The sequence below is a fragment of the Patagioenas fasciata genome, chromosome 5 (genome assembly GCF_037038585.1).
Source record: "Patagioenas fasciata isolate bPatFas1 chromosome 5, bPatFas1.hap1, whole genome shotgun sequence".
Lineage (NCBI taxonomy): Eukaryota > Metazoa > Chordata > Aves > Columbiformes > Columbidae > Patagioenas > Patagioenas fasciata.
In genome coordinates, this window is record NC_092524.1 from 67,635,489 (window position 1) to 67,656,417 (window position 20,929).

Below are 20,929 nucleotides of genomic sequence, written 5' to 3' on the forward strand. Positions count from 1 at the left end.
GTACACTCTCCTTAGGGAGAGAAGAGGTACTTTTATAGCCCAAAGGAAGGATTTTAAAAGGCTCCTCCTTTGTGTCTAAGCAAATAGAAAGCATTTTAAGCTTTTCTGAATTAAGCATGTTTCAATGTAACTTGTCCAAGAGGTAATGATGCTTCATTTCTACAAAAATGACACCTAAAAATCAGAGCACCAGTGGCCTTCTCTGAGCACTCATATCAACCTACTCAGTAGGACACACACGGAGCAGAACATACCTGGCTGAGCTGTTAACAGAAAGGTCCATATAGAAGCAGCATCTCTGCAAGAACAGGCGGAAAAGATACTAAAACCCACAATAAGCAGTGTTGTTGGGTTCTGCTGCGACTTACATTAACCTCATACAGGTCTGTAACCCAGGAGGGGCAGCACTACAGGGGGTTTGACTAGATGACCTTAAAAAGTAGATTGATTTCAGCTGGAAGGGACAATTCCATGACACCCTGACCAGTGCTGGGGCCCCAGCTGCAATTGTCCTCATTGCTGTCCCAGGAAGGAAATCTGCACCATAGCAGGCGATAGCACTGCCACATGGATTACGTATACCTTCCAATCATTATTTTTCAATGACACCAAGAACAATTTGTATAAGGGGCAAATATTGATACATCCTCAAGAGTGACAGGCCGGTGGTTTCCTCACCCCAGCCTCAAGGTTGGAGCCAGAATCAAGGGTTAAATGGGTATGAGATCAACTATTACAGTAGCTTGAAGCCAGTCCTGTGTGCAAGGGTAGAATGGCAAACACCAGGCAATTAGAAGAGAAACAGAGTTTGCATAAACCAGAATAACTTAAAACAATACCCCTTAAAAAAAACCAAACAAAACACAACAAAAAACTCCACAAAAGCAAAACACAACCCAAAATGTTCCAGTTAAAAAAAAATAATAATCCCAACCTATATTATTTCCCCTTTCTAGTGTATTGAAGTGCTACAAAACACTACCATGACCAGCACTACTAAGGCAGAACCAAGACTGTTTATTTTAAGTCAAGAGTTGCCATAGTGAGCATTATCAGTAGCTCAGTGAAAAGGCACAGAGCACATTTCTTATCTCTATGACTTTATCTGTGCTTTTAAAAAGCATTAACTTTACTGGTGAAATTATGTGGCAAGTTCTCAAGTAAAACGCAATTTCTTGGAGAAGGCTCATCTCGAACTTCTCCCAGCATCCCAGTAAGCACAGGTTGGTTTTCACTTGCTGAAGATTATTGTAAGTCAAGCTTATCAGCAATTACACCTACAGTGCAAATAAAAGTCCCACCCGTAGCCATGGAAAGTCTACAGCATTAGAGAACAAACAGAAAAGTAAGCCTGTGTTTAAAATAGATTTGAGTGTGGAAATCCACAGTTTGACTGTGACAAAGAAACTGATAACATAGTTAAGACCAGTTTATCATAAGGAAGCGCATGAAGTTTTTCAAACTTTTTTCCAGAGGAGCAGACAGACAGTTATAAAAGTGCCTGTGTGACATGTTACAGACACAGAGGTTGAAATCACATCCTCACCAAAGCAGAAATAAACTTGTGACAGCAAAACTAAGCCCAGCAAGACCGTGACACCCAGTTCTGGATGAAGCCATTGCCCAGTATTGAGCATTCCCATCGAGGACAGAGGTGACTTTTGTCCTGGGTTGAGCTCAAGTCATCTAACAGCAGCCTCTAGTGGCTCAGCGACTTTCCTGACACACCTGTCCCCTTTTCAGCAGGGGACAAGGAGGGGACAGTGGACGAATGCCAGCAGCACCATAACCCTGTTCTGGGAGGAAAACAAAACTAACCCCCCAACAGCAAACCAACCAAAAAACCCCAAACATGCAAAGCCCCACAAACAAAACCAAACCCCCAAACACAAACCAAACTAACCAAAAACACCCCACCAAACCCACACACAACCAAAACCAACAATGCTCAAACACACCACCACAAACAACAAAAATAGACAAAAAACACTACAACAAACATCTCCACACCAAAAAACACCCAAACACAACAACCCACGAACAACAACAACACAAAAAACAACCCCCACAAACAGCAAAGAAACAAAACAAGAGCGTTGCTTCCGTGGAATCACAGAAGGTACCACAAGAGTTGAGGGATAATCTTCACACTGTTCCCAGTCACATCACCAATCTGAGAGTGACACCTTTCGCAAAGGAAGCCTTGAGGTTACTCAGATTAAAATAAGTACAAGAACCCCATTGGTTTAGCTCCAAAATTACTAAATTGGGCAGAATTCTGATTAAATAACCTGGACAATCAAGTCTTGAACATCCAATACTTCTTATATTTTCCTCAAATGTATTTTAAAGGCAGTTCCTAAGCAGCGTATTTTCGTCTGGGCCAAGCAAACTCCCATCATCTGAGAGGACCTCAGTAACACAAATGGGTGTAATTTTATTACAGTCTAATTTGTGTCATGACAAATTAGATAATTTGATCAGTTACCCCCTCCACCCACCCACCCACTTTCTAGGTACGTTCAGGAGCCTTGAATGTCTCCACCATTATACACAAGAGTTTATCCAACTAGTAGTGTTTTGATAAAGCTGGCTTGAAGTGCAGCTGTTCAGGGTAAAACACACAAGTATTTTGTAACAGAAACCATGTAAGCACTACCTTAATACACATTCTATTAAAAGTATGTTCATTTTCCAGTTGGACAGAAGTTGTGAGAACTCAAGTGGATTACAGACAACTAATCTGAAAGTAAAAAGAGAACGACAAATCCACACAACAATCAAACCATAACACACACCACACACACAAAACAACAAAAAAACACAACCAAAACAACTAACATTTCACAAACTACAGAAAACATTAGCATTTATAACATAAAGTAGAGCATCATTTACTTAATAACCTATAATGGTACAACTGGGCCCGGGAGCACCCGTCTCTGTTCCACGTGTAATAACGCAAACCCATTTGTTATTCCAAGTTGCTTTATTGGCCACATTATGATGCTTTCTGGAAACCTTTTAGAATGGGGTAGATGTTCTCAAATGCCTCATAGATTTCAGAACGTTCTTTTGCTCCTAGAAAGACATTTGGGGAAAAAACACAAACCAAACCAATAAACCAGCCCCCCACCCCCAAACAGGTTAATTCTTAACAGTGTTGATAATAACCGATTGCAACTCAAACTTAATGATAAGACCACAAGCCATGAAGAAACACAAGAGTTCAAAAGCAACTTTAAAAGTGAGTTAATATTTTAAGGCAGAATTTCCCTGACTCACAGGGAACAATTTCCAGCTTGCTTTGCTTTAGGACTAGCCCAGCTTTATTTAATCTGTGGAAGCAAAACAGCAGTTGGCTACTCTTAACCAGCGTAAAACATCGAATCTGAGGAAAAACAAAGCCACTGAGATAAACCATGGGGTTATCTCTGCCTGTTGATAAACTGGAAAGACAGAAATAAGCCATGAGAGGCATTTATTCCAACAGTGGAAGTTGATCTGCAGTTTGAGATTTCCCCTCTTCCAGTTCTAAACAGCTTTTTAAAAAAATATATGTATATATTTTTCAACTGTCAGGGCACATGTGATTTCAAAGCAGCTGAAATCAGGTTTAGTGGGTGATGGGAAGAAGGGCAAGGACTTACCTTAGTCCTGCTGCACTCAAGGGTGTTGCAATTAGTGTACCCAAAAATGCAAGTGTCAGCCCAGTATGATTTTACTGGACTTAATGAGATGGGGGGACATATTTAAGCTTTGTACTGCGGGCCCCATTCTTCAGTTATTATTGTAAATCCCTGGCTAAAGGCAGGTGCTTCTCTTTCATCTTTCGCATCTCAGAGCTGTGTTGTGAATATACATCTAGCATTTGAGTCCTCTGGGAATAAGTACCATTTACCTTTCAATACATCTGAATAAAAGTATTTTAAGGAGCTTTACAAAAAGTGTTAGGTGCGTACACTCAGGAATTAACATTTTTGATATGGGATAGGAGGTACAGGTATTGGGCACGCTGAGCAAGGCTTTTGTCTCATGAGCATTTTGCCAAACAGTCTAGAACAAGTTCTTAGATCTCCACCCTTTCCTCTAATAACCCCCGCTAAATGTTGTCAGTGAAGTGTTTTAAGAACTTTGCTTCCTGTCCAAACAATTTCAAATTGCTTACTGTGATATTCACATTTAAGTGACTGAGGAGTTACTGACACGTCAGCATCCTATTGGGATTCTATACATTGACACATGGCTTTGCGCTTTCAACAAAATAAAAATACTCAAGTTTAACAACATGGAAATCTGTGACACTATATCAAGCAATATGAAAATCTAGTGCAACAATACTAATATTTTTATCTGCAGAAAACAGAGATAAGCAGCAGTAAGCATTAAAAAAAAATCAGAGTGGCTTTACTGTGGCAAGATATCAATTTAGCTAATGTTCAATTTAAATCCTTTCTCAGAAGATGTGGTAGCACTTAATTACAGATACACAGAGGGACACCACTTACCAGTCAGTACAACTTTTCCAGACACAAAGATAAGCAGCACTATTCTTGGTTTGACCATCCTATAAATAAGGCCAGGAAACAGTTCAGGTTCGTAGCTGTTTCAAAGCAAGCAGGTAAGATTAGTAAAGTGCAATTACTGTTTCAGTGTTGTATGCATAAAGTGCTTTTTAATCATACTAACAATAGAGTAATTAAATGGATTTTTAGCTAGCTACCCAGGTAAAGGCAAAGTCAGGTTTTAGACATCAAGGGAAACCTGGTAATCCCAGCTGGAGCTGGTGGGAGTTCTTCATGCTTATTTATAAATATTTCTGAGCCACATCTGAATCTCATTTTCCACAGCATCGAAACCATTCTTGTAGCCTTCAAACAATCCTCCTTAGTCTGCAAAGAGCCCTTACCAGGAAGCATCTTGTGCAACTAAGACAAGATGACAGCTACATGAATCTTTAATATATATTCAGTCCCCAAATTAAACGCAAAATATTAGATGCAGTGCTAATAAAAGATACAACTGAATTTAGATTTTTGTCTGCACCAAAATCTTCCTCCTTTCCTCAGTGCTAGCAATAACTAGTTCTGAACAAGCCCATCGCGCAGGCACAGCTTGCCCACCACTCAGCTGCAGGTTTACTTGAACTTGATGGCTAATGAGTCATCCAGACAGACAAAACTGAGCTGATAGCCCAAAAACAAACCATATTTTCAGTTCTCTATTTTGCAGCTAGAGTCTGGCTTCATGCCCACCGCTTAGGAACCTTTTCCTTGCAGATAGGCAGCTGGTTTGATAGGAGGTAAGAAGCCCACTTAGTATTAAAGGTTCGAAGTGAAGCACAGGCATAGACCAGGCTCAAGTAGCTCAGGATCTGCTCCAATTAAACCTGAAGTGTTTAATCAAGGGTGATTATTTTCCTATTGACACAGTCTGCAGCAAAGAAAAATACCCACTAAGATTTGACATTGTATTTGGAAGTCACAGGAGAGCAGTAAAATTGTGATCACCAGCATGCTCAGATTAATGCACATCTCCGGTGCGTATTGCTGACATGCAGCAAGAGCAAAGACTGCATGAACAATAAAGAAAGATAAAATATTTGAGCTTTTTTATGAGAGAATATCTTCATTAACCAATTGAGCAAATAAACCAGGTGATCCTTGCAGTCCTTCAGCCCTTCATCTTCACCAGTTCTAATGTGCATCCAATTTGTCCTAGAAGGGACTGAACACTTGCATAGTATGCTATCAGTTGCAAGGGTTCTATAACTCATATTTATCATAGAATCACACAATAGTTTGGATTGGAAGGGACCTTTAAAGCTCATCTAGCCCAATCCCCAATGGTTTAGAGATAAACATAGGTGTAGTTACATTTATCCAGTCCTAAAATCACATTTGGCTCTATGGAAGCAACCGGGAGGCTGATGCAGCCCCCAGTGAAAATGAGTTGGACACCCCTGGTTTATGGTGTCCCTGCGAGGAGAGAACAGTGAACACTGCACAGGAGGACAGTTTATTCACAATTCGACATTGAATTGTGTCAGTCGCAGTTTTCGGCGCTGGAAGCTTTGCTGTTTGTTGCTGTACATCATCCTTGCAATTAAGAAAAGGGTCATTTTGGCCTGTGCCCCACTCTGAAGAGGAGTTACTGCAGAAGATGAACCTTTATTGTTTTTATTCTAACACATGGCATCTGCAGCCACTCCATGCTTTCTGAAGCAGCGAGCACATCTTCTGCTTGATATTCAATATCCAATTATTGTTTTATTTTCTTTTCAGAGGCTTGCACAGCCTCAGGATTTGAGTCTTGTTTGCACCTTACAAAGACACCACTCCAAGTTGCAGGGGGTTGTAACTCTGCCTTCCACCTACCTGCTGAACTGCTGGTGAGTGAGAACCAAGCCTTCCAGCCAGATGGGGAACCTCACATCACAGCTCCCAACCATGTTCTGGATCTTGAAGTCCAGGAACTTAGCAGGGAACCCAAGCTTTTGCACCACGCGTGCGTATTTTCTGGCTGCGAGCCGCGATTGCTCCTCACTGAAGGAAGAGCAGAAGGGGAAAAGCAGCTTCAATTAGTGCTTTCTTCTGCTGTCAAGCTGAAAGTCAGTTTAGAGCCACCACCGTGCTAATCTATCCTCCAGAAAAAGAGCTGCTACTACTCAAAATAGCAAACATGTCTCCCCAGAACCACTTCACTGAGGTACAAGGAAAACGATGCTTTGTCATTCGCTTTCCTGTGGTCTGTTTGGACAGACTGGAACATGTTGCATCACTCAGGAGTTCCCCTCTTCAGAGGTTTCTTTCTCAATTCCTTACAACAGCTTCTCAAAGCTGATCCAAGAGATGGACCACAAACACCAGTACAATCATCTGGCTAGTTGGGGATGATGGTAGGGGTTAGAGAAGAAGTTTCCTAAGCTGTAAGTTAATGCATTATGTCATTGACACTTCAGAAACACAAAAACCAAGGCAGCTGCTTGGAGAGGAGGAGACTGAGGGGTGACCTCATTAATGGTTATAAATATGCAAAGGGTGAGTGTCAGGAGGATGGAGCCAGGCTCTTCTCAGTGACAACCAATGATAGGACAAGGGGCAATGGGTGCAAACTGGAACACAAGAGGTTCCACTTAAATTTGAGAAGAAACTTGTTCCTGGTGAGGGTGTCAGAGCCTGGCCCAGGCTGCCCAGGGAGGTTGTGGAGTCTCCTTCTGTGCAGCCATTCAAACCCGCCTGGACACCTTCCTGTGGAACCTCAGCTGGGTGTTCCTGCTCCATGGGGGATTGCACTGGATGAGCTTTCCAGGGCCCTTCCAATCCCTCGCATTCTGGGATTCTGCTGAAATTGGGGGAAAAGACCTTCCAAGCACAGAAATAATCTCTACTTTTCTCCAATTCCCCTTTTCTCTAGAGGCAGATGTATTGAGTACTGAACACAGACACTGAAGAGAGACTTGACAGACATAAGTTACATCCCAACTTGCTTTAAAGTCTGTGAGAAATGCAAATAACCCCTTAACAATTCCTGGGCATTTCAGCAGCTTTTCCGCTAGTGCTCACTCAACTCAATCTGTGTTCAAGTACAGAAGCAGACAGTTCAGTAATTACTAAGCTACCATCATTAAGCTCAACTTTTTCAAAACTAGTGCTTTTTTTCTTGCAATTATGACAGCCCTGTGCTAGATAATTTCAACAAGGTTTTCTAACTTATTTCATCAGAATGTAGGCATAGCTACGAGATCCAGACTTTTAGAGAGAAGGAAAAAACCGACCAACCTTTTAGCTCCTGTGCAGACCATTTTTCCTGAACTGAAGATGAGGGCTGTTGTTCGTGGTTCCCTGATTCTCATGATGACAGCAGCAAACCTCTACAAATTCAAAGGAAGACGTCGCAGTCCAGCTGAGGGATTTAGCCGGTACCGTATCACTGTTCATTCTTTCAGGAATTGTCACTTTTAAAGCTCAACACAGCATGCATTTACTTTGTCTAAGTGGGTTTTTTCACTACCCCAAATTATTTCCCACCCCCCCCAGGACAAGGGGGCTTAAGCCTGCAGTCACAGGACCACTGCTTTGCCCCTTGTATTTCGTTGAGCAGTCTGAAATCACCCACAGAAACCCAATCTGTTCCCAGTAAGTTTCTACAGTCTAGATCACTTGCTAGAGTTATCATGTAATAGTCTGACTCCAGTAATGTTCTTCAATTCAGGCATGAGTTTTAACCCCTTCAGTGAGGGCTGCTTGAGCCCTTTCAGCTGTAGGTAGCTGGCCACAAGTGGGAGAATTAATCTCCTTTCTTAAATAGCTTGGTAACATCCCATTACTAGGGTTTTATTCCAAGGAAAATAAATAACATCCTTGTGGTCCCCTGTATTTCTTTTAATCTAGAAGGCCCAAGCTGCAGAATTTTGTGTCTTTTTGCTATTGGCCAAGACAGTGCGATTAGAAAAGAGACAAAGCTCATGGTGAGTCTATATGTTAGAATCCAGCAGCACTGAGAAAAGGGAGACACAGGTAAAGCTTTGGGTCTTTAAGACTTACCTTTGGGTTATACTCTGCATTTCTGGCATGCAGAGCTATGTTCTTCAGATCTAGTTTACAAGCCAAGTTTACAGTCGACACTATATTCCTGAGGAATAAGAGAGGAATTCTCTTATTGCAAAAGCAAGCCACTGCAGAGCCCACCCCCAACGTTAATAGCTTAACATGAAGTCACACTCCAGTTAATAATTGCCATCAACTAATTTCCTGCCTACCTCTTTCCCACTCTAATATTAAGCTACTTTTGGCAAAACTTAAGCAATTCAATACCAAAATTACAGTTTCTCACGGGAGGAGATATAACAAGGTATGAAATTATTAGTCCCCGAATACTAAAGTTTGTGTGTCTTCCAAGAACTATGTCACTGAGGTCTTTTACAGCTTTGAATCAAACCATTACCAAGTGCTGACAGAGTTACTACAGCACTTCAAGGTAGGAAAAGGTATTTTATTCTCTACAGGTATCAACTACTCCATAAATGCTCTAGCCTAGGCAGGACAGGATCTACCAAGGCCAGAATTACTATCACTTCTTTCTGTGGCCCTTTCTCTTGCTCAGTTCAGACTGACATCTGTAAAGCCCTGGAGTCTGCTGTCATCCTTAACATCCTCCTTGCTGGACAAAATCCTCCTTTGCAAGTATTTTTGTCCTGCAGACTGTGGTGAGCAGCAGCATGTACTATACATAAACAGCTTCTGTCAAACACTTCTCCCATGGGGAGACTTCATCTCCTGTCTCCCAGAAGGGACCTTTCCCCCTTAACCAGCCAGAGGCATTTCAGATACTTACCCAGCATATTTACCAAGCTCACTCTCCCCTGTTTTGCTCAGCTAGGTATTGTTCTATGCCACTTTCTGTTTATGTGTTGTGCTGATCAGCACAATATCTAGTTGCCTTCTGATATTATCAGTTCATTTGCTTCACCTCTTATCAAAGAGGAATAGCTGCACCTCTACTTTTTTTTGAGTGGGTTTATTTAAGACCAAACCATGATTGCTACAATCTCCAAATGAGAAGTCAGAAGAGTGCTCAAGTGAAACTATGACTATTTCATATATATAGCATATACAATACATAAACTTACTGTAACTGAGGAACTATGCCAGAGCTTTCTGATGCAGATGTCACTGGGGTCATCGGAGTCATTGGTGTCAAAGGGCATGAGTCAGATGCTTCAGGAGATGGTTGAGTTGCATCTGGGTACGAAAGGCTGCTTTCATCCATGCCACTGCTATCCTCATTTCTTGGTATTGACCCATCAAGTTCTTCTTGCATTTCATTACCATCTTTGGAGAGATTTTGCTCTTTGTCATCTTGGGTGATATCTGCAAGAAAGCTGAGATCCACGGTGGAGAAGTCTGTAGGAAGCTCTTTGGGCTGATTAAATTGAGAACTGAACAACCCATCTTCAGTTGCTTGAATTGGAAGGTCTACATCGTAAGGGCTCATGGGAGTAAACAGCTGAAGACTGGTGGAGAGGTCATCCTTGAATTAAAAAAAAGTGTCATTAAGGATCTTGCATTAAAACATTAATTGGGAGACTACATTAAGATCAATCTTTTATTCACTTAGGAGTTTCAGTCATCTTTCCCCATACATATTATAGCAAAGGATAGTCTTAAGTTTTGAGAGCATGCCATTTGCTTGTCTATCAGCATATAAAAATCCAGATAGCTTCTAAAGCAGAGATATGCATTTCCCCACCACACTTCAAAGGCAGTCTAGAGTACTCCTATAATACCACAACCTGGGAAATACTATATATTGTACCTCCAGCAGTGACTGGAGGAACAGTGTTGGCACCTTGCCCTCCACAGCTGTTGCCGTGCCTCAGTTCTGCACATAACCAACACCATCCCTCATGACTTTTTCCAGGGAATTTTCTGGCTGGATTCAACTCCCATTCAGTATATTACTGTTTCCTCTACTTGCTACCAGGGTACAGTGTCAGTGTTGTGCTGGGTTTATGCAACAGAGGGCAGCAGCTCACAGAATCACAAAGAGTTTCTTCTTTTCAGCTGCTGGAGGTCACCAGATTGGTTTGAGACACAGTCAGCAAAGCCAGCATCCTTTCCCAGAACAAGCATGCAACATAACTGCACATTCTTGCATACTAATGTCCTTCTTCATCAGGTATTTATTATTGATAACTATAATATTGAGGAGGCAAGAGTCTAGGAAAGGATTTATTCCCTTATGCATTAAACCTCTAGTTAGTGGAAATCTTCTTCCAAGAAGGTGGTTTCTGCCAGTATCCACCACAGGTGACAGCTTGGACCAGGTGATCCATACAAGAGGTTTTGTGCTCATTCAAGCATTTTTGGGATTGAGACACAGAAGGACTTAAAATACAAGCACAAATCAGAATGGGGAAAGCGCACAAGACCGAGACCCTCAAGTTGGCAGCAACTTCCTGAGCTCGAGCGGCATTTCCAGATTGATGGTTTCTAGCCCTGAGCTAGTGCTGCTCTAGCTTCTGTGCTAATTAACTCAATGAACACAACCACACACACAGAGATCTCTGCTGCCACTTATCTGCCAGTATATTTGTCTGTAGGCACTTGGAAAACCCTCACCAAGAGACAAATCCTCCCAGAGAACCCTTGCTAGCTTGAATACTGACATGATCAGGTCTAGCTTTGAAAGCATCATGAATATCCAGGTTCAAAACTTGCTTCTAAAACTGACTTCTAGGTGCAGAGCCCCATACGAGATCATTTAGGGCAGAAGGCTACTGAATAAAACTAAGTACACCTTAACACCTCAGCTCTTCAGGAAACAGGACCCAGGAGCACTATCTGAGCATTGAGAGGTCAGATACAAATGCATTAACAGTTACAAATAACAATATGCTATGGAATAGCTAAAATACACCTGTTTAAAACAGATATTCTTCCAGTTAGCAACAGGGAAAGGAAGGCACAATCTCTGCAAGGCCTTCAGTGGACTAAGGCTTATTGGAGCTAATTAGGAAGTTTTGTATGAACTGTGATGCAGAGAAGGTGGCACAAGAAAGCCTCATCACTGTGAGCCTGTAGGACTGCTCACACATCATAGCAGAGGCATCGGAGGATATAAGAAATACAAAAGAGATGTAAAGCAGACAGTTTGTGGCATAGCTTAAAGAAAGAAGCTGATGGAGAAATGGTAGCCTGGAAGCATTAAACAGCTGAAAAGCAAATCAAGAAAAGCATCAGAGAAGTAAACTGCATAAAGGAGATAGGAAGATTTGCTTTCTCTTTCTTTCACATCAAGTTTTCACAAAATTGGTCAGGGAAAAATAAAGCCTTTATAGGGTTAAGTGCTGGGGAAGATTGCCTTCTTGTTAGCCAGATGCTCAGAGGCTGTGAAAGGGGGCACAAGACCATGTTTATATCAGGCTGGCTGCCAAGGGCTATTGCTATAGACTCTGGGTTAATTAACTCCACTGAAGGCCCCGTCAACTGCATAGCTTTGGACATCTCCCAGCAGCCCCAGGAAGGAGATTTCACACATAGATCCTGTCTGAGATCACTCCAGTTTGGGGCAGCTCAAGGGGAAACAGCCCTTTTCACTCCCACTGCAGGAATCCCTGCAAGCCAGGTACACACAAATCAAATCCAGCTGCTTTAAGCAACACACTCAGGTTTTTTTTCCTTTCTGCAGTGGTATCCCACACATTGTTGCTATTATCAAGTATCCCAGCAAGCTCGAAATACAAAAAGCTCAGCAGCATTTGTAAAACCCTGGTTATACCTCACCATGTTATATACTTTATAGGGCCATGTGCAGAGTGCTGTACCGACTGCCACTGGGAAGACTCTGGATTTAAACAGCCTGTGCAAAAATGATTTTCTGAGCTGAAAAACAATTTACAAAAGGAGGCACATAAACAAGTCGTGTTCCTATGTAACCTCATCCAGGTGTTTCTGCTCCAGCAGGGGGATTAGACTGATCTTTTGAGGACCCTTCCAATCCCCAACATTCTGTGATTCTGTGTGATTCCCTGGGTGAAGATGATGCCCAGCTATCAAGTCCAAATCTCTCCAGTCCCTCACCCTGTTGCCTCTACAAGCACTGCAGCCCAGGATGGCTGTTTCATATAGAAAACCCCCAAATTTTTGCAAACATTTACCAACCAGCATGAAGAGATGTGAGCCCCCTGCCCCCCTCAGTGCCAAGACACTGTGGTACACAGCCTAGCCCTCACAACCACCACTCCAAAGCAAGACTTCAGGCACAGCAGCAGATGAGAAAAACCTCCCCCAGCACAGAGCCCCTCCAGGGCTTCTCCATCCTCCCAGCAGCTCTGAAACACTATATCCCAGTATCACCCAATCTAAGGCCGGACTGGAGATGGCGACCAGGCGGTCCGGGGGCAGAGAGGAGCTCCGCAGGGCGGCAAAATTCACTGAGCAGCCCAGCTTAACCAAGCCCAGCTCACGCAGGACTATGCTAGACTTAAGGGGCGGGCGGGGCTTCGCGTTCGCCGCAGCGTTGGTGGTATAGTGGTGAGCATAGCTGCCTTCCAAGCAGTTGACCCGGGTTCGATTCCCGGCCAACGCAGCTCCAAATATTGTTTTCTCTTAATGCTACTTTTTAATCATTTTCCCTGCCCTACCTGCCCACTGCAACGCTCCAGGTACCGCTCCAGCGGCGACACGCCGTCCATAGGCGCAACCGCCCGCCCAAGATCACAAACACCACCCCCCAGTCCCGCTTTAACCCCGCGGTGCCACACCAGGTGCAGCTCATCAGAGAGCAGAGCCTCGCACAGCTGGCTTTTATATACGATTTTTACCCTTTTGAGCCTTTTTCCTGCCACGCCGGGGTTTACCCCATCCTGTAGAAGCAGTGGAGAAATCGGGGTGCTCTCATGCGCTTTACGTGAGCCTCCAAAAGTAGCCTGCTCCCCTCTGCAGGGCTGGAGATAAATGGGGAGTCAGAGCTGTGACTTCAGGCTTGCAAACGTAATGCTCCACCTCTAGCCGTTGCTTTTTAGCGAGCAGGTGTAATGTGCCCTTAATTTCTCCCACCTGCTTCATCAAGTGCAACAAGGAACATCTGGTCCTTTGAGAGGAGCCTCAGTCCTAAGTGATAAACCTCAAATTGCAACAAAAGGGCTTGTTCTCAGCTGGGGCAGTGCTGCTAACCCTGCCTAGGGGGAGGAAACCATCGTTCCTTTCGTTTGCTGCTGTCCTTCCCTTGCAGATATTTTTGCCAGGGGTGTCTCTGTTCTTGCAGCCCCTGTGAGCAATGATTTAATTTAAGGCCATTCTGTTTTCAAAAAAACTCATGTATTTTGAAACCCCACCTGGAGTTCTGCATCCAGCTCTGGACCCTCAGCACAGGACACACATGGAGCTGCTGGAGAGGGGCCAGAGGAGCCACAGAAATGATCCGAGGCTGGAACAGCTCTGCTGGGAGGACAGGCTGAGAGAGCTGGGATGTTCAGCTGGAGAAGAGAAGCTCCAGGGAGACCTTATTGCAGCCTTTCTGTACTTAAAAGGGGCCAATAAGAAAGATGGGGACAGACTTTTGAGCAGACCCTGTTGTGATAGGACAAGGGGTGATGGTTTTAAACTAAAGGAGGGAGATTCAGGCTGGACATGAGGAAGAAATTGTTGGCCCTGAGGGTGGTGAGAGCCTGGCCCAGGTTGGCCAGAGAGGTGGTGGCTGAACCATCCCTGGAGACATCCCAGGTCAGGCTGGACGGGGCTCTGAGCAACCTGAGCTGGTGAAGATGTCCCTGCTCATGGTAGGGGTGGCACTGGGGGAGCTGAGAAGGTCCCTTCCACCCAAACTATTCTGTGATTCTATGTGTGGAGATTTCAGGTGCGAGGCAGCACGTTCCCAGGAGGGATTTTGTGTTATGCTGCTTATCGATGCTGTGGGAGCCTCGTGCTGCCAACGCAGCTCAGCTTGGGTGCTGCTTGGCTCGATGCCAGCAGTTGCTGTCTGACTTGTTCCTCCTCTCCTGTCCTGTCGCTGTACGGTGACAGATGGATGGCTTTCTGTGAAAGGTGCAGCTGAGGACACGTCCTTGTCCCTGTGTGGGCTGGTGGATGTGCTGACTGCCATGATGAACGTGATCAATGTGAGATTTGCTTGCAAACAGCTAGATGAGCTGAAGAAACCCTTTGGAAGAAGTTGTCGAAGCCCAAGCACACAGCAGATCTTTGGGAAGTGCTGCCGGGCTCTTCCTGCTGCCTCAGAGGTGTGAAGGATTAGATTTGTATCCTTTATCCGTGGGGCAGAGCGTGGCTGACGAGCATCCTTCCCTCCTCACCACAGCCTGCTGGGCCGGTTTCGTGGTATTTCTGAGACTCACCTTGCTCCGGCGCTTTGGAGGTGCCAGTTTCCCCCAGCTCCAGAAAAATCCAGCCTGCAGCAGGTTGATTTACATCACACAACCCATCCTGAGCACCCAGGGGGTGAGTCGAGCAGCAAAGCAAGGAAAGGACTCCCAGAGAGGCTACACCTTGAATTACAGAGGCCGGTGGAGCTACCTCAGACCAGTTCAAGACGGTTAAAACTGAAATGTCCTGTTCAGGGCTGGCAGGTGATCGGGGTGGCTGCAGACAGCCCCGTGGCCTCGGTTGCCTTTGCCAGCACAATGGGACGGGTGCTGAGGGCTGTGAGCCCTCGCAGGCTCCTTCATGACATGCATTTTAGTTTGTCCACGGCGACAGGAGGTTCCACTCCCCCAGTGTGTGAACACTATTGCTGTGCTTGCGGTGGGAAGCTGGAGTGTTGTGGTGTCTCCCTGGTGTGGCCCTGCCACAGTACCATGGGTTTCCTCGCCTGATTAGTCCTTCGTTGCGCTGCAGAACCCCTTGGAGATGTTCGTCCTGCAGCTCCCAGGGCTGACTTGTCTGCTTTTTGTGAACCTGAGATGGAGAGATCAAACCATGGTGTTGAAGGGAGAAAGGCTATGTCAGAGATGAACACAAAATATTAATCTCTTAATATTGGTGTTGCTTCTATGCTTGGGTAGGGGTATTCAGGAAATGGCATAGGCACCGACGGGTGTGGTTTTGGGTAAGTCATGAGGTTTGGTACCTCCTCTGTTAAACGGCACAAGATTGTTTACCCATCTTGAGGCAGAGGAGGAGGGAAGACATTTAGAAAGCTGAGAGATCATCAGAGGAGTCAAGAGTCATATTGTGTGGGCGATCCAAGCTCTCGAGGTTGCTTTGATGTAGGGAAAAGCTTCTCTAGGTGCTGCCCAAGGGAGGGGAGGCATTGCTGTGCCTTGGGAGGGCTCCTCCTCAAGGCTGGGCCTCCCCCCCTTTTTTTTTTTAACCTTTTTTTAACATTTATTTTAAAAATTCATTTTGTAAAGCAGCAGCCGCCCGGAGCCAGGCCAAGGTGAGTCATGAGCAGGGAAGGAGCCGCATCCCCGAGCGCTCAGGAGCCAGTTATGGGGTGATGAATCATCTTGAGTACGTAGTTACTGTAATGATGAATTGTCATGAGTCTCAATTAGCAAATTGGTTCATTTTACTTCGAAAGTTGATGATTTGTAAAACAATAAAGTGCTTTGTGCGTTCTTTGTAGGAGTCATTCAATATCATTCTTCCTTGGATATCTAATGGGAGAAGGTAATTCCAGAGCTTCTACTTGCATTCCTGTTGCTTAAACATTCCTGTAGCAGACATTCCTGCATTACCTGGATGCTATAATGTGGTTATGGGGTGGGACTAATCCCAAGAGACTTCCAAAAACCTGGAAAGGACAAGGAGCAAGTCCGTAAGGAAGCTCTACCTGTTTTCTTCCTTAGTGCTCTCAGCAACTGCTTTCTCTCCCAGCGTGCTGTAAATGCTTTGCTGCTTGCTTTGAAGTTGGTAAATCTGGTTTGGCTTTATCTTATCTTTTTCAGGAGCTACTTTGAGAATTAAAAGCTCGTGACTGACAACGTTCTGCTTGCTGCTCTCCTGAGCTTTATGCTAAACTTTTATAGCTGTAATTGTCTCAGAAGAGTGGAGCTTGGCTCAGGTGTAACTTGCATCTCCTGGTGCCCTCGCTGCCTTTGGAGGAGGTGGAAGAGAAACCAATAACGGCATTGTGTTCCATGAAAGGAGCAATATATTACGAACAAGATTTCTCCAAATGCAGCACTTTCCAATTATCCCAGGGCTCTACGCTGCTCTGTCAACAGCAGAATCTAAGCCTTCTTGTGGAGGTGATTCCTTCTGTCTGATTTAGCCCTGTTTTGGTCCCTGTGCCTGGATTCCTGTCTTACCAGGGATGTAAATAGAGGGAGGTGCTGAAGGGGACCCCAAAGGGGGTCAGAGAGAGGACGGTGGGTTCTGCAGTGTGAAGGCTGCATGGAGCTGGTGAAGATCACGAGGCAACTCAGAGGTAGATGCTGGAGAGCATTGAGTGTCACCATCTCTCTCACATACTTATTTGTCCCATAATACTCCATTCGAGACCCGATCAACCCTTGTCAGTATCAGTAGATACTGGATTTGCTGGCAGGGAAGGAAACAAACCACCATGATTATTCACTGAGCAGTAGTGAGTAGTTTGACTTTTAATTGTGAATTATTAATGGTATCACCATTAGGTTATGCTGGTGTAAATATGAACAGAATCAGGTCCATTAGATTTGATACTCGGCTTTAACTTGCTCCTGCATAAATCAGGAGTAACCCTCTTACAAAAATGAGGTTACAATGATTTGAAATAGGGCCAGAATTTCCCAGGTTTAGTGGGTGATGGGAAGAAGAGCTGTACCTTCCCACTCATCCCCTTGGGCCATGGTCTCATTTCCCAAGTAGCAAGTGATAGGATGAGAGGAAACGGCCTCAAGTTGCACCAGGGGAGATTGAGGTTGGATCTGGGGAACAATTTCTTCCCCAAAGGGCTGTGGGGCATTGGAACAGGCTGCCCAGGGCAGTGCTGGAGTCACCATCCCTGGAGGGGTTGAACAGACATGGAGACAAGATTCTTAGATTTAGTATTAGATTTAGTTTATGGTTGGACTCAATGATCTTAAGGGTCTTTTCCAACCAAAGTGATTCTGTGAATCACTTCCTGGCATCAAACGATGCAGCCCAGCTCACACAGTGGTAAAGCTGCCTCTTCTTTGTCCCAGTTAACCCGGAGATCTCTTATTCCCTGAAAAAGACAATAAAGGCGGATTTGGTGCATTTTGCAGACTTAAGTGGTCTCTCAGCATTTGTTCTCTAACGCCTGCACCTTCCACGCTCTTCGGCAGAGACCAGCACCAGCTCGACGCTCAGCATGTCTTGACTTTGGGACCAGGAAAGAAAGTCACTTCTGTCAGATGGAAAAGGGGTAAACTGGCTAGAAAAGGGCCCATTTTTTTGTTGTTTTCTGGCTTTTACAGCACTATTATGTGCACTGAAGGCGCTCACTGCCCCCATGACACAGGATTGCTGAGAACCAGGCCCAGAGAGGATTGCCAAACTTTCCGCTGAATGCCAGAGGAAGCACTGTGAGTAAAAGCCATCTGTCTCAATGGAAAGGCTGAATGGCGGCTTTAAAACTATACCGTTAACTTCATTTCATTTTCCTGTCTGTGCAAAGCGACAAACTGACTAAACGAAGGCATTCTGTCTGCATAGAAATCCACTCTTCCTGGCCCAGCTGTGCTCTGACTTCTTGTACTGCGGTGTTGGAGAGAGCACATAATCTAGTTATATTTTTCCTTCTGTGTTGCATTTAAAATACAGCCAGAAAAGAGGGGAACTGGGGGGGTTAAACATTGGCTGCCACCTTAATTGCAGCCCAGCAATTAATGGCTAGAGGTTTTCTTGGACAACTCCTCCATGACTGTCACACGCAAATCTCTGACAGCAGGGTTCAGCAGTATCCTTCTGTGCTTTTTGTTAAGTCATCTTTCTCGTTTTCGTGCCAAACGGTCTAAATTGCATTGCATTTAAACGAGGTGAGTGCGCGATGGATCATCTGACTGCTGCTCCTTTCCTCCAAGTTTTGTGACGAATCGCTCCGAAGGCAAACGCTGTGTCTCATACCTTGAACTCACTGCTGCAATTAAATACGGATCCTTTACGCCTTATCTGGAAAATAAGCCAAACGATAGAGTAAGAGCACTCATGCATGTTTGCGCAGAAAAACAGAAGGGTGTACATACAGCAGCTGCTCACAGACCTCAATTTATTTTGTAGGAGTCACAGTGACATTGAAGACATGAGCAATGACATTAGGATGTCCAGGACCTTCAGTGCAAGCTCTCCAGGAATTAAAGCGTACACTGCGACGCTTTCGCTGCTGTGTCAGCAGAGTTACACCAGCACTAGGGTTTTACTGGCTTATTGTATAGGCGAGGACAGCTGGATATTATGCAAATACTATGAGCTAAGGAAGGGTGCTGATCAGTCACTGAAATCCCTACAAAACTGAGAAAATTAGCGAGATACAATGACTGACATCAGTACGAGTCCTCTTCCTCCAATTAACAGCAAGCAAATCAGCGCTCCCGAGTCGACGAGGACCTCAGGAGAAATGGGACTTCTCCAAAAATGCTGCCAGACGCCAGCAGAGGCTCCCACCCCCCCCCCGCCCTGACCTTTTTGTGCTTTTAACATGCGCCATTAACTATTAACGCGGTCGTGTTCCTGTCACCTCAGCCCTTCACCCGTGGTCTCCAATAACTGTGGGCAGCGCAGCGGTGACGGAGGCGTCCGTGCCCAGCTCTGCTCCTTGTCAATCCAGCCCGAGATCCCTTTCGGTACCGCCTCATTCCTCCATTTGGATCTGCCTCGCCATCTTTGCAGTTTTTATTGTTAATTGTTTCCCTCGGACAGGTTACGGCATTAGACTATAGACATCGTGCTTTCCTATACCTTAGCTGTTATGGTCGGTGTATAGAAGTAGAATACAATTAATTATTCCCATACAATCCAATTGATATGATTATGGAATATTTTTACATATTTTTGGCATCAGCACGCTGTAAAAGCAGCTGACTTGTCACAGCGCCCTTCCTTATGAAGGTGTCATTCTCCCCCCTGCCTTTTTCTTCTTCAGCTCACTTATCTGCAACTTGGCAGAAATAATTAAATGCTGTGATTGCTTTGGCCTCCCCTCAGTGGGCATTTACCCAACTCATTAATACGGGAGCAGCTCCCCCGAGCTCTATTTCCACTCAGACCATTTCACAGAGCTCAGGTAAAGTTTCTCAGGTACGCTCAGTGATGCTTTCAGGAAAACGAGGAACCCTGATGGGCATCAGTTCAAGAGGGTCCTAAGTTGGCTGTTCTTTAAAGCACACGGTAGGTTTTGTCTATTAACATCAAAAAGACATTTATCCCCAGGTATTTCTACAGTCCCCTTTACTCCCACGTTGGTGTGGGCAAAGCTGCTATCCAAAATAAATGAAGTGTGCAACAACAGGCAGTTTAAAGGCGTTGAGGAATGCAACTGTTTCAGACCTCTTACATCTCACTCGACTCTCACCTAATTTGTTAATGGGTATGTTTTTCCCTGTAGGACAATAATGTTTTTGTCTGTGACATTTTATAAAGGACCCTCTAAACCTCTTTCTGTCCCTTTGGGTAAAATCAGTTGAATTGGCTTTTTCTCTGGTGCCTTTCTATTTTCCCTAGAGAATCCGAGTTTGTTCTTAACCCTTTCTGTCCTCCAGGCTTTACAAATGGTATGATAGAAACCCTTAGATGTCTTACAATGCTTTTCCAGACTTAAAAGGGGCTGATGAGAAAGATGGGGACAGACTTTTGAGCAGGGCCTGTTGTGACAGGGCAAGGGGTGATGGTTTTAGACTAAAGGAGGGAGATTCAGGCTGGACATCAGGAAGAAATTGTTGCCCTGAGGGTGGTGAGAGCCTGGCCCAGGTTGGGCAGAGAGGTGGTGGCTGAACCATCCCTGGAGACATCCCAGGCCAGGCTGGACGGGGCTCTGAGCAACCTGAGCTGGTGAAGATGTCCCTGCTCATGGCAGGGGTGGCACTGGGGGAGCTGGGAAGGTCCCTTCAACCCGAACCATCCTGTGATTCTGTGGTTCTACAAGTCAAGACACAGTGTGGGCAGATGGTAGGGAGAGTCTCGTCACTATCTAAAAAGATGGGCTATATAGGCAAAGAGCAGAATATTTGCTCATTTTAAGGATGAGGAGCTAAACCAGCAACTCACAGAGGGACGTACGGTGAGTTTGTGACACCTCTGGGAATTGTCACTGTATCTCCTGGGGTGCCGGCAATCCGTATGACGTCTCATCGGACCCAAGGATTTGCACCATTTCCAAGTCTCCAGCCACCCTTGGGATGCAGGTTCATGTCACCACCTGCAGTGGCAAACCCAGGACCGGAGAGTGAGGATCCCCTTTGGCATGAGGCTCATCACACCAGGCAGGCGGCCGCATCCCTTGTGTAGCCGTATTCCCTTACCCTGAG

The 20,929-nt window shown here is 44.9% G+C and overlaps 1 protein-coding gene and 1 non-coding gene across 3 annotated transcripts; one reads left to right on the forward strand and one right to left on the reverse strand.

Annotated features, from left to right (window-relative positions):
- Nucleotides 1-2,933: 2,933 nt before the first annotated feature.
- TBPL2 (TATA-box binding protein like 2) lies at nucleotides 2,934-13,571 on the reverse strand. 2 transcript variants are annotated; one of them, XM_065839758.1, is made up of 7 exons: nucleotides 13,509-13,571; nucleotides 9,632-10,032; nucleotides 8,547-8,634; nucleotides 7,782-7,873; nucleotides 6,378-6,545; nucleotides 4,509-4,603; nucleotides 2,934-3,081 (listed from the first exon to the last, which is right to left on the reverse strand). In XM_065839758.1, exons 1-7 carry the CDS (start codon nucleotides 13,569-13,571, stop codon nucleotides 3,002-3,004), a joined length of 987 nt encoding a protein of 328 aa, XP_065695830.1. In that variant the 3' UTR covers nucleotides 2,934-3,001. The 2 variants fall into 2 exon arrangements, with proteins under 2 accessions (XP_065695830.1, XP_065695831.1); XM_065839759.1 differs by lacking the exon at nucleotides 13,509-13,571 and adding an exon at nucleotides 13,148-13,198.
- TRNAG-UCC (transfer RNA glycine (anticodon UCC)) lies at nucleotides 13,021-13,092 on the forward strand. Its single transcript has one exon. It is a non-coding gene; the product is annotated as a tRNA-Gly (tRNA).
- Nucleotides 13,572-20,929: the final 7,358 nt, after the last annotated feature.

Bases quoted from the DNA above. Each gene is read 5' to 3' on its own strand.
- TBPL2 (XM_065839758.1), bottom strand. From the start codon at position 13,571: ATGAAGCAGGTGGGAGAAATTAAGGGCACATTACACCTGCTCGCTAAA. The intron at 8,635-9,631 runs GTAAGTTTATGT...CTTATTCCTCAG, and splicing joins GGCATAGTTCCTCAGTTACA to GAATATAGTGTCGACTGTAA. The intron at 6,546-7,781 runs GTTGGTCGGTTT...CTCTTCCTTCAG, and splicing joins GTCTGCACAGGAGCTAAAAG to TGAGGAGCAATCGCGGCTCG.